General features: G+C 41.8%; 2 protein-coding genes across 2 annotated transcripts; one reads left to right on the forward strand and one right to left on the reverse strand.

Moving 5' to 3' along the window:
* Window positions 1-962: 962 nt before the first annotated feature.
* narfl (nuclear prelamin A recognition factor-like) lies at window positions 963-5,208 on the reverse strand. Its single transcript, XM_061090662.1, has 11 exons — window positions 5,143-5,208; window positions 4,183-4,278; window positions 3,940-4,083; window positions 3,303-3,432; window positions 3,031-3,165; window positions 2,741-2,859; window positions 2,467-2,596; window positions 2,311-2,383; window positions 2,050-2,187; window positions 1,788-1,945; window positions 963-1,651 (listed from the first exon to the last, which is right to left on the reverse strand). Exons 1-11 carry the CDS (start codon window positions 5,206-5,208, stop codon window positions 1,410-1,412), a joined length of 1,431 nt encoding a protein of 476 aa, XP_060946645.1. The 3' UTR covers window positions 963-1,409.
* Window positions 5,209-6,307: 1,099 nt separating this feature from the next.
* Window positions 6,308-12,140, forward strand: e4f1 (E4F transcription factor 1). Its single transcript, XM_061090661.1, has 14 exons — window positions 6,308-6,422; window positions 6,652-6,782; window positions 6,876-6,960; window positions 7,493-7,674; window positions 7,800-7,920; window positions 8,017-8,169; window positions 8,362-8,549; window positions 8,680-8,916; window positions 9,010-9,118; window positions 9,237-9,454; window positions 9,554-9,752; window positions 9,859-10,022; window positions 10,642-10,704; window positions 11,067-12,140. Exons 1-14 carry the CDS (start codon window positions 6,332-6,334, stop codon window positions 11,439-11,441), a joined length of 2,316 nt encoding a protein of 771 aa, XP_060946644.1. The 5' UTR covers window positions 6,308-6,331; the 3' UTR covers window positions 11,442-12,140.
* The last annotated feature ends 936 nt before the right edge of the window (window positions 12,141-13,076 follow it).

Here is a 13,076-nt window from a genome sequence, read left to right on the forward strand (position 1 = left end):
CAGTGGAGTATAGTTTTTGTCCTGCAAACAAACACGTATATAAAACTTTTCAAAACAGTTACAAGTTAAAAAAATAAACAAATTAAAGGCAAACAATAATGCTGATGAAATAACAAACATCAACCCCAAATAATCCAATGTTGTATTTCTTTTAATATTAAATGTTACATATTAACGTTTTCTTAGGAAGAGACATAAATAAATGAGCTCATTCTGTTCGGGGAACTAAAACTCCTTCCTGGTTGAATGTTTCCGGCTCGATTAATATGTCTTTTGACATGTTGATGTGTGTGATGTCGCAATAACTTCCTGCTGTGAGCTCACACATGTAGGATCATGATTTCCACAGCATCACAAGTGGAGAGAGAATAATCTGAACCTGATAAACTGAGGTAAATGAGTTTCTCTTCTTGTGCACTGACTTTTCATCATCATTGATATGAAAAAAATGTCTTGATATAGGTTTTGGCCCAGTATTTCCCAGTTTCATCCTGGGCTTAACAAATTTATATTCCTGGGTGACTGGTTAACCCTCTTATAAAAGCCAGTGTCAAACTTTTACCTTAAAAATGCTGCTCTATTTTCATTAACATATTTATTGCTTCATTAATATGTTATTTCTGTGATATCTACATTTGATCTCCTTATGTTTATTTCCTGTCTGTAAACCTTGTCACTGATTTCTCATTTAACAGTTCTACTCGTTTCATTATTTACGTAGTAATATTTTCTCAGTCCCTCATTTTCTAACTTGTGAGGTTGAAAGCTAGAGAATTGATTTACTATCTAATATAATTCAAGATCATTTCTGTCAAAGTGGCAGGTACGTGATATGTTATAAACTCCACCATAAGGGTAGAGAAGGATTCAGTGTACATGACCGTGAATGAGAGCTGCTTCATCCCAGGAGTTTACATCCTCATTTTGAGGTTACACACTGACATAACATATCATTCTGAATCTTTATTGTGTTGGACAGATTCTCACGAACAAATGGTTACAATTAAATAAAGTTTCTCGAAAATATATATATATATTTATGTATAATCATTAGGTTAAATACACAAGGAATGATTCTGCTGTGTATTAATTCAGCTCCCATTTCCAAAGTGTAACAGGTGCCACACAAAATAATTATTTACTATTCGTACATTTCAGAGCACAATCAGTCATCAGTACTACATCATCATACACATAATTCAGTTTGGCACAGCATTGTTTCTATTATCTTTGCCGTGATCTTCCACAGTGCCAGGTGCTCAGGTTTTGGACACAGAGAAAAGTGGTTTAAAAGATTGCTGGCACACATCAAATCTGCTTATATTCCACTTTGTCCATGTAAAACAAAGTTTCTTTCGCTGTTGAGACATAAAATGTCATTTGTGGACGAACGGCTCTGTTTTCACTCATCACCACTTCATAGTGAGTCCATTGGTCATCTTCTCCACTGTGTGGTACTGGGTGTGCAGCAGCTCTTTGGCCCTCTCCTCCCCCACACTGTGGAGCCAGGACTGATACAGCTCAGCGACGCGAGTATCGTCTTCTGGCAACTGGGGGCGCTCTGCCTTGTAGAGCTCCTCAACCTTCTGGAGGAGCTCCTTTTGGTTCTGATCAGGTGAGGCCTTCACCTGTCCACCACCATTTAGACAACCTGAATATCAACAAGAGGTAAAGAGAATCACAATAAATCTCCCTGCTGTCAGTGATGAATAACCACAGTGCCATGGTGGTACGTCTCTGATGTGAAAAACTAATGCTGTGTAGGTTTTTGGAAATGTTCTCCTTACCTGATGGACAGGCCATAACTTCCACAAAGTGATAAGGCGACTTGCCCCTCTTGAGTTTCTGCACCAGATTCTGGATGTTGCGGAAGCCGTACGTAGAAGCAAATGAGAGCAGGACCACTCCATCCTTCTCAAGAGTCACTTCCTGGAAGTCTTTATTCCTGCAGCAGAGGATTTATACCCCAATTAGATTATAATTCACCATAAAAAGCTATTGTGAGGCCAGTTCAAATGTTTGAATGTATACAACAAGCACTGATCTCACTTGAGGGTCTTGTAGGTGAGTTCCTTCACTTCCTCTCCCAACAGCTGCTTTGCAGCATAGGTGAAGACATGATGCAGGTAACCGCCTGCACCACTCCCTGCATGGCTCAGAAACTCATCTCCACAAACACTACTGAACCTGGGTAAAGAAGAAAATATAGTGTGTGAGAATTTGTTTACACATTCTTCTGGAAATTTATCATATGGCTTATTTTGAAAGAAACAACAGGCTGAGAAAAAGCAAAGATGGTATAGATCTTACATCGTATCCAGGGCTGCAGGTTCCACATCATTAAGGGACACATTCTTCTCCTCCAGCATTTTCTGAACCTCTCCTGTATGAGACAATGGAAAGAATAAAAAACAAGATACTCCACATCCACACACACAAACAGCGTTGTGACAGTAGTTTCTGTACCAGAGGTGATGACACAGTCTACTTCTCTGGTCTCAGCTTTGTTCAGGTAGAAATCTGACCTCGAGGCTTCAAGTTTCTTGTCAAAGCAGGGCATTACTGCCACGTGATAGATCTGCTGTGGACTCAGACCCTAACAACACACAATAGACAACTCAGTATTCAGTTTTTATTAATAATTGTTCATTTACATACATTCCCAGCAGTTAAGCAGGATTAACTCTCACCTTTTGCTTAGATAATAAAAACTACATCTGCAATACCTCCACTTTTTTACCTGTTGCTCAGCAAAATATCCTTTAACCAGTGAACCCATCATCTGCTGGGGGGAGCGAGTGGTGCTAATGTATGGAAGAATGAACTCCCCATGGGTCTTCTCTGCATAACATATCCAACCTGCATAGAACAGGCACACAAACACATTGGAACGCTGTCTTGCTGATGGTCTGAGTATGAATACCAAAAACATGTAAGTATTATAACACTAAAGCCACTGATGCAACTTTTTGACCTCATTGTATTATAAATTATTTCGACATTATACATTTAGGGTTTTTAGTGAAATACCTGGACAGGCCGATGTCAGCATGGGCAGGGCTTTGCTGTCCTGCTCTTTCCTCTGTAACCGCTCCACAAACTCTCTCTGACTCTCCAGCAGGCTGAAGGTCCGACTGAAGCTGGTGTCAAACACATGATGAACCCCTGCAACACAAATAATGAAATGATAAGAATAATACATATTCAGGGGACACTATACCTGCCTCAGTCAATTCATATTATTTCCATTTCCTGTTTTACTTTGAGTTGTAAGAATTAAAAAAAGTAATATTTGAACTCACCAATGCTTTTGAAGAAAGAAGTAAGTCTTGCGCCTGCCTCGCTGCTGCTGAGGTTATAGTGTGCTGCAAGGGAGGCTCTGGACTGTGGTGACACCGAAACCACCACAACCTTCTGATCAGTCACGTCGGCCTGACACACAAAATGTTCAGCCGTCATTTTTCCAAAGACAGCCACATCATTCACAAGACTTCAAACTAGGGCTGGGCAACGATTAAAAGTTTTAATCGCGATTAATCGCATGATTTCCCTGATTAATCACGATTAATCGCATTTGTATTCGCAAAATCCAATAATGAATTAAAAAGTAGTGTATAGCGCAATTTTATTTTCAATGTTCTGCCATATGAACGAACGTGCCATAACATTTGTTGTGCAAACACTTTTAACATCAGCATTTAATACAGTAGCAGTTAAACAAAATATTCAGTGTTAATCTCAACTTAACAATGTTATCAAAGCAGTCAGCAACAGACTTTCACAAAATAAAAGCCTGACTTTCACAATAAAACAATAAATAATCAAACCTGAGTTAATGCGAGATAAAATAATTGTCTGAGTTAAATAAGTGATGAGTTAACTCGAAATTAACTAGTTAACTTGCCCAGCCCTACTTCAAACGCATGTATCCAACTGTACCTTGTTGTTTTGCAGCACTTTCAAAAGCTCCTCGTGGCTCTGCTGCGCGATGAGGACGCTCTCAGCTGAGGTGATGCAGCCACTGCAGGCCAAACAGTCGTTCAGTGTGATCTTTGCTCTCTCCAGCTTCTTCTTCCCACCATCCTACAGACATTAAAGCAAATGACTTCAAGATAACTGTCGGTGCTCTACTACTATCATATTAGTTCACACACAGGTTTTGTTTCCGCCTGAAAAACCCACCTGGTTGACTTGGACGTAACTTCCATCATCCTCTATTTGAATTTTGGCCACAGATTTACCTTGTTTCTTCTCTACTTTCACAGGTTTGACACATTCCTGCGAAACAGAGAAATAACGAGTTAACATCAAACTATAAAACAACTGGTGCTTAATGTTATTAAAGAGTTTAATGATCAAGATAATCTCAGCAACATCCCAAGGCACCTGGGAGAACTGAGTACGAACTAAGAGAATACAAATAAGTGAATACAAAATACAATACTCAACAAACAAACATAGACCATGACAGATAGAGATATGGGTTACTTCCCAGGTCCAGCAGCATTTTATTTTCTTCGTTAAAGAGGACAGAGAGTGGTGACACATTTTTATCAGAAACGACTGAAAAAGGCAAATGAACAGTGTCACTGCCACATCGATCAGGTGGTAAACTTAATGCTATTTACTGATAAAATACCTGCTTTATAGTTACCAAAGACATTCAGCTTTACAATTAGAACTCATTGAGTCAAGCTGCAGTGTTGCATTGTCTGTAAATATAAAGAAAAACTAAACCACGTTTTTACCAACCATGTTATTTCATGGTGCTTACATCAGAGCTAGCATTAGCAGCAAGCTAGCTGCATACATGTGATGTTTTAAACCTCCTCTCCTTTTACGCCTCGATAGTGGTCAGCCTCACTTTACCAGTAACAATTAAACGAAGTAGTTAAAACCATAACAATATAAACTTCACTCTGTGGTGGTGGTGGTGGGGGGGGGGGGTTAAGTTACAGGCTCGTATTCTCTTACACAACAGACCGACAACAACAGCTAACAGCTAATAAACATGTCCGCTACTTCTGTGTGTTTGTCCGCCGCTCGCTGCGTTTCAATGCGACCTGAGTTAATAGTTATAACTATGCGGGAATAAGTGTAATGTTATAAAACGTTACAACGTGTTATAACAAGTTCCACAACCTGAGAGGGGGTGATAAAATCATCCAGATCGGTCAACTGCAGCACACCGCTAAAGTGCGACGCCATATTTGATGCCGTAAAGTGTTTGTTGTTTACCTTTGTGTCGTGAATAGCCCACACAGCTATGCTATGTTCACCTCCACATGTTGGTATCTCAGATGCTCTGCATAGTAATAATAATAAAAGCAGTGATACTACTACTACTACTAAAAAATTCATATAAGAGAACAGATTTGAAGTAACATAAGACTATGTTAAAATGACATTTAAAAGAAAAGGAAATAGAAAAAAAATACAACTAATTTTCTGCAAATTTTGGTAAAAATAATGTATCATATATATAATAATAATAATCCTTACAATTTCAATAGGGCCTCATTGTCTGTCAGTGCCTGTCAGTGCTCTGGCCCTAAAAAATTAAATTAAATAAAAAAAATTAAATTAAATTGAATTAAATTTATATATATATAATAACAAAAAAAACAATTAATTTGCCTGAGAGAAAAATATTATAATAACCAGGATTGCTCAACCCTTGAAAGTACCAACTATAAAATACAATTTCTAAAATGTTTTAATTCAACTTACAATGATTGCATTCAACCATGAGGGTACAACTACTGCACAAATTGAACATTCATCTGTAAAGATATATATTTAGATGTATATATTTTATTTTCTATTTTAAATTTTTGATAGTCTATTTCATTGTTATTCTATTTTATTATTTTTTATTCTATTTTATACTATTTCTATTTTATTTTTTGGGGTTGAAATTACTGAGCATTGCTTAAAGAGAGTGTGTGACCCAAGCATTTCATTGACAGTGACTACTTCATGTTATCTCTGTTCATTTGACAATAAAAAATCTTGAATCTTGAATCTTGAACCCCAGACCAACAAGAATCAGTAATGTAAGTAAGGTGCAATAATATCAATGTGGAGAAACGTATGTTTGTACATGTATGGAAATAGCATTACCACCAGGAAGCTGTAGCATTTAAAAGCTATTTAGGTGATTAAAGTAAAACTAAAGTTTAAAATCAGGTTGTTTTCTTCTCTCCTCCTCTCTGCCTGTGGGGAGACGCACGCAGGCGCTCTCCTTGTTGTTATGACTACGGGGTCGTAAATCCGCCATGTTTTCCCTCCGCGGAGCAGCGTTGCGACAGAGACGCAGAACTCGAACGACATGAATGTAGAAAATAATCTTACGGCAGAAACAGAGCAAACGAAGGACGGCACCGAGACAATCACCATCCAGACCACGCTGGGAGACGAAGGTCAGTCCGCCCACACCCACACTCCCCGGCCGCAGCGTTCGGGCCTTTGCTCCCTTCTTCCTCCGTGAAACGTTGCTAGCAGCTAGCTACAGTTAGCAACGTTAGCAGCTCGGCTTCCCCGCCGCAGCTAAAGTGTTTGTGTTTACGTGAGCTAGCTGGTAGCTTGCAGCACCGATGCTTCTCGAAAGTTCCCTTCGCGTAAAGAGCTTTGGTCTGTGTGTCTCCTCAGATGAGGACGTGCACCGGTGCGGACGCTGTCAGTCCGAGTTCTCCACGTTGGAAGCTTTCATCCAGCACAAGCTGCACCAGGGCTGCCGGCGGGAGGAGAGCAGCGGAGGAGGCGACAGCAACAACCAGGAGGTACGAGTGGTGGTGTGTTGCTTTGTTGATCTGTGCATCGAGCACTGTGAACTGCAGAACTGGGACAAATGTGGATCCCTTGCGTTTTGCTAGGTTACCGCCGCCGTCGGGACCCCTTCCCCTGAGGTGAAAACAGCTGAAGGTGCATCCTCGGATGAGCCAGAGAAGACCACTCAAGGTGGGTCAACACGAGGACCGCAGCTAACAATCTACTGTTCAGCTTATTACGACCACCCAGTTAAAACTAACGAAGTCTAATACACCAGCCCTGCAGAAAAATCGTTCCTGCATGAAGCTTTGCATAATCTTGAATTGACATTTTTCGAGATTTGGGCTGTGGGCCAAAGAGAGCATAATATTTGATGTCATCACCCTGTGCCGGAGGAAATCATGGTGATGTTTCTTAAAGTTACAAATCAAATGGTTAAAAGATGTGCAGCGAATTAGCAAATTATTTGTTAGATTCACCACTATTGAGTCTGTCTGTTAAGTGCATAACATGTCATAGAATTTTCTTAACTGACGAGGTGGCTTGATTTTATCCAAAGTTACAACCATGTGAGGCAAAGAAAGGCCTCATCTCCACCAATTTAAAATGATTAATTAAATTATAATTAATTAAGATCCCAGTCAGCTCCAGTCCATTCTGTTTCAACCTGTGAATTAGATCTTGGATTATTTGGTCAATGTGTTTGTTTTTTTAAACTCAGATGAAACCGGCGGTCTGCTGGGTCGAGGCCGCAGGAAAAGAACAGCTTCCCTTAAAGTCACTGACCAGTCGGATGGGACCGAAGAATCCATATCGGACAATGCTGACAGTGACAAGCTTGTTTACAAAGTCAGCCAAGATGGACGTTACATTTGCCAACTGTGTGAAAAGACCTTTAAAACTGTGAGTCAAACTTTTACTTGTCTTTATTAAAAGATGTTTATAATATCATGAGATCAGTGATGCCTGGCGGTCTATTTATCTTACTTAATGTTGCCTGTGTTGACTCTATTCCCCCCCCTCCATAGACAAACATCTTGAGAACTCACATGAAAACACACAGTGACCACAAGAACTTCTCATGTGACCTGTGTGGGACCTCCTTTCGTACCAAGGGCTCCCTGATTCGCCACAACCGTCGTCACACTGGTACAGAGCGGAAACTTAGCCACCGTTTTGTATTGACCTGCTGTCCTCTTTAATCTGACGTAATGATAGCGCCGCTTTCTTCCTGTTCTCTTACAGATGAGAGGCCATATCGCTGCACCCTCTGTGGTCAGTCCTTCAGAGAGTCTGGGGCCCTCACCAGACACCTGAAGGCCCTCACACCCTGCACAGAGAAGATCCGCTTCGTTCAGTACAAGGAGATCCTGGTCACCAAAGATGGAGCACAGAAAGGTCAGTTTCATACAGGAGGAGTTGGGACTTGAAAATGGTAAAAAGGGGGTTTAAAGTTGTTTCTTGTTTCAGGAACTGCATGGGTTTCATATTCATAGTCCATTGTGTAGTACTGTATTTGAACAAAGATCAAGAATACCTTAGGAAGTGACCCTCCATTTAGTCACAGACTGGCCTGTGTGCATTGAGCAGGTGTCGAAGCTGATCATGCTGCAGGGGCTGGCCAGCAGGAGGTGGTGGTTGTGGAGCAGCAGCCAGAGGAGCAGGAGATGGTGGAGGCTCAGACTGCTGTCGTCAGCGTAGTAGATGCTGGTACCCAAGAGGTTCTGCATGAGGTCCACTTCACCATGGAGGTGGATGGAACGACGCAGGAGCAACAGGTGAGAGGAGAAAGCGGGTTCATAATAAAATCCTGTGAGGGCTTTAACCAATCAGGCTTTTGTTATATATTTTCAGATTTACCTGTACCCCATCCAACCTGTTCTCTTTATATGTTGTTGACCCGTCCAGGTGGTGGTGGAGCAGTCTCAGGCCGAAGCGCTGGCTGCAGCTGCAGCAGCAGGCGACAACCTCATCTGTCAGGCCATCATCAACTCCGGTATTGCACTAGAGACGGAGGAAACAGTAGTTGAGGAGATCTCACAGGAAACTGAGGAGATGGAAAAAATGGTCTCTGACTGTCCTGATGTGGAAGAGGGGGTCACAGAGATCCAGGTTAAAGAGGAGTTTGTAGAGATGGAGACAGAGGTAGGCAACTGTTCCTAATCATAATCCACTTTTGCAGACTATTTTCATAACATTGTTTTTTTTAACGGACCTTCTCTTTTGTTTATTTTTCAGGAAACCGAAGATGGAGACAGTCTTGTGCCAAAATTGTACTCGTGTCCACATTGTAATCGCACCTTCAAGGGAATAAACTACTTCCGCTTCCATGTCAAGGGCCATTTGGGTAAGTCCGCAACTGGAGACGAAGACTCACTGAATGCTTTCTGTAACCATCAAACAATCACTGTTGCAAGCTGTTGATGGGACACTGCCCTAAAGATCAATATGGTCTCCTTTTGCAGGTTATAAGCCCTTCAAGTGCACACTCTGCCAAAAAGAGTTTCTGACTGGTTACCTCCTGAAGAAACACATGGAAGTTCACGTCAGTGAGAGGAGATATAAGTGTGGCGAGTGTGGCAAGCTGTACAAAACTGTAGGACACGTACGCGAGCACATGAGGGCCCACTCGGACGAAAGACCCTACAACTGTGGCAGATGCAGCAAAGGATACAAAACCAAGGTGAGTTCAGTATTAGTGACAACTACTATTTGTAGATATTATTGTTTGTATTGGACGGCATTTTTTAGCTTTTTACTAACCCTTCCTTGTCTTGCTCAGAATGCCTTGCAGGTGCATCAGCGGACTCATGGTGAGGACAAACCCTATGTGTGTCAATTCTGCTTGAGAGGCTTCAGGGAGAAAGGTTCTCTGGTGCGACACATTCGCCATCACACCGGAGAGAAGCCCTTCAAATGCCAAAAGTGTGGACGGGGTTTCGCTGAGCACGGGACCCTCAATCGTCACATGCGTGCTAAAGGTCAGTGTGATTGATGGAAATCAAAATAAATCTTTTTTAAATTTGTACTACTTAAAGCAGGTGATATTACCAGGCCCTAAAGCGAGCTGGTTTTGATTCCCACCAGGAGGCTGCCACAACGACGATTCCTGTGAATCGCAGGTCGAAGTAACTGAGGAGCAGACGTCAGTGGACAGCCTTGCTACAGCAGCCATGATCTCAGAGGACCCTCATGCTGTCCTGGTGGAGTTCTCCTCTGTGGTGGCAGACACACAGGAGTACATCATCAAGGTGAGAGCCACAGGGATTCGAGCGAAGGGAAAGAGTGGTTGCCTCTAATTGAGCGGAGAAAAACAACAACACAGTCTGTGTGCTCAAGCTCTGAAGCGTGTTGTATATCTGTCCACACCCCACCCCTGGTGTCGGTAGGTATTATCAATTATTAATTAATAGCAAAATACGTGCTGGTACATGACTGATTGGAGTGCAACACACTTTGTACAGAATGATCACATCTGTGGGGTTTTGAGTGGTTTGCTGTTTGGGAAGTGCAGGGAGTTTGAACACAACATTTCAGGATCGTCAGTGAGGAGAAAACCGGATTTCTGGTAGTTTACGATGCAACTGATTTTTCATCTGTTTACATATATAGACTGAATTACAAATACTGGCTTCAGTGAATTTTAAGTTACACAATACTGGGAGGCGAGAATTGTCAATATCTGATCATGCTCAAGCGAATAATATGCTTAGAGAATGCTTACAAGGCTGGAGAGGGCCACAAAAGAGTTAACAACTTATATAACCCTTGGATTACCGGAATAATAAACAGCTGGTTGAGGCAGTAGCTGACTTTGTAGGAGTATGCCGTTTTCTTTTACTAATTTAATCTGCTCGTCTTGTTCTCCAGACTCAAACGGATGAGGAAGTGCAGGAAGAAGAAGTTACACTCATTCAAGACGGCCAAAATGAGGTCAGTACACATGTCAAGGTGTTAATCTCAGTGTTCATATAATAACTTTCTCATTATAAGGGCCCGAGCACTGACATCAAAGGTCAGTATGGTGAGGCCCTATTGAAATTGTAAGGATTATTATTATTATTATTCAGGCAAATGAATTGGCTTTTTTAGGGCTTTAACATGCTCAAATTCTTACCAAAATTTGCAGAAAGTTAGAAAGTGGTTAAAATGTACGTATTCTGGAGGAATTTTCATTATTATTATTGTAAATTAAAAATTATTCTTACCAAAATTTGCAGAAAAATTAGAATTAGTTGTAAATACATTAGATATAATTGTTAACTAATGCATCATATCAAACCTCTCCCTGCCAGATGGGAAACCACATAATGAAAGTGGTGCAGCGGATTGTCAACCAGTCCCGCAGCGCCGGCGGCACGGGCAGCCATCAGATCATCGTGCGTAACGTGGCGGGGGACGAGGAGGGCCCGACCATCTCCGACTGCGGAGACACCATCACCATCGCTACGCCCGAGAGCCTGACGGAGCAGGTAGCCATGACGCTGGCCTCCGCCATCAGCGACGGCACACTGCTGGCCGCGACGGAGACCGTGGAGACGACAGAAGGAACAGTTACTATGGTTACCACCGAGGAAGCAGGGGAGGAGGGAATACAAGTGGAGCAGCAGCAGGAGGAATATGTCATCACCACCCCAGAGGACGTGGAGATTCAAACTGTCATCGTATGATGGAAGAGGACCCAGACTATGGACTCTCGCGATGTGGCTCGACTGTACCCGGGTAGCAGATTACTGTACTGTACTTAGTATGAGCTTCATGTGCGATAGTAAAACACATGAGAACAGAGGCCAAAGTAGATGTGATGTTTATACTTGCAGGAATAGAAAAACCGTGTCCAATGTGGACTAGTTCTATCATGTGTTTGATTTTTGATTGGTTTACTGAAATGAAGCACTGCATACAATCTACTAGTTAATTGAACTCATTGGTGCAGACAGCTTAAAAGAATACCTAGATTAATTGTGTGAAGTTTTCATCCTGAATGCCTGAACAGTTTTATATTTTATTATATTTGCTATTTCATTAGTACAGTTTCCTTTTCCTATACTGCCTTAAATGGCCTGATTTCTTTGCAGTTCTCTCATGTGCTCTCTGTTGTCCTGGTCGGCTTCAGTTTTTTCTAAACTCCACATCTCGTGGAGCCCTCAGAAAGCCGATCGATCTTCAACTGTGTGCGTGTTCCTGCCCGTCTGAGGACGTTCAGGGACATCAGAAACCCCCCATGTTACAGTGTTGCACTTCTAAGATGGTCCATCATGATAATGCCTCTATAAGCATGACAGATACGCCCGGTAAACGTGAAAATGTGTTCAGTTTACTCAAGCAGAGTTTGCATCAAATAAATGCTATTTTTATTATACACTTGACTTCATGTTATCTTTGATGAAACCTCGTTTGTCTGACGTTTCAGAATGTTATTGTCGATTGTGAATCCAAACCTTATTTTGTCATCTACACAAACCAAATGCATGTGTCGATCTAGCAAAACAGTTTTTTGGGACCCATGTTGATTCAAGAATAAGAATCTTTGACCCCTTAAACCAGAGGTCTTCACCAGGGGGTCCTTTGCCTGAAAACCGTTGAAGACCCCTGCCTTAAACCAACCAAATTGCTTACATCAAAGTTTTCAATGAGAGTAATCCACTGAAATGATCTCCCTGGTCCACATAGATTTGTCTGTAGCATGTTAGGTTTTTATCAATCCATTCTTTTCCTACGTTGCAGAGCTGAAATGATCAACCAATGTTAGTGATGCGTTTTCTCTGTTGCTGAGTTAAATTGCTGTCATTTTTATTTTTAGAAGTGTGTGAGTGGCTACAGTGTGAATGTCATCTACCACCTCATCATGGGAACACCACCTGCTTTGAAAACACAGCGCCCACTGCTGCAGTTATCTCAGTGTCTCACATATTCCAAGTCTTAATGACGATCGCATTAGTATTTTGAATTCCTATGCTAAATTCCCACAGCTGATTGGCTCTGCTTGGTGCGTGTAACCTTGAGCATATCTGCAGGTTACATCTCTGTAACCGCTGTCTCCGCCGCTGAGGTTAACACAATTTGCTATAATCAGAGAAGTGTCCCTGGCTGGTACAGCACACAGTTTCTGGGTCACTCCTCAGCCCACAGAGAGGGCCCCCATCCACATGAGCGACAGAGGGAGACAGAGAGAACGAGAGGGCGGGAGAGAGAGAGAGAGAAAGGGAAAGGTATTTATAGAAAAATGGGGCTTTGCAGTACCTTTTCTTGCAAAGAACCATTTCAGGACCAAGTGAGAGTGTCCCAGTTTTCTGATCACCGCT

The sequence above is a fragment of the Limanda limanda genome, chromosome 17 (assembly GCF_963576545.1).
Source record: "Limanda limanda chromosome 17, fLimLim1.1, whole genome shotgun sequence".
Taxonomy (NCBI): Eukaryota; Metazoa; Chordata; class Actinopteri; order Pleuronectiformes; family Pleuronectidae; genus Limanda; species Limanda limanda.

What these genes read in the sequence shown, in the direction of transcription:
- narfl (XM_061090662.1), bottom strand. Translation starts at nt 5,208, where the DNA reads ATGGCGTCGCACTTTAGCGGTGTGCTGCAGTTGACCGATCTGGATGAT. An exon ending in GTTACGTCCAAGTCAACCAG is followed by an intron (nt 4,084 to 4,182) that starts GTGGGTTTTTCA and finishes TAATGTCTGTAG; the next exon opens with GATGGTGGGAAGAAGAAGCT. An exon ending in CCTGCAGCCCTGGATACGAT is followed by an intron (nt 2,188 to 2,310) that starts GTAAGATCTATA and finishes TTCTTTACCCAG; the next exon opens with GTTCAGTAGTGTTTGTGGAG.
- e4f1 (XM_061090661.1), top strand. Translation starts at nt 6,332, where the DNA reads ATGAATGTAGAAAATAATCTTACGGCAGAAACAGAGCAAACGAAGGAC. An exon ending in GCGACAGCAACAACCAGGAG is followed by an intron (nt 6,783 to 6,875) that starts GTACGAGTGGTG and finishes GCGTTTTGCTAG; the next exon opens with GTTACCGCCGCCGTCGGGAC. An exon ending in GCAAAGGATACAAAACCAAG is followed by an intron (nt 9,455 to 9,553) that starts GTGAGTTCAGTA and finishes TGTCTTGCTCAG; the next exon opens with AATGCCTTGCAGGTGCATCA.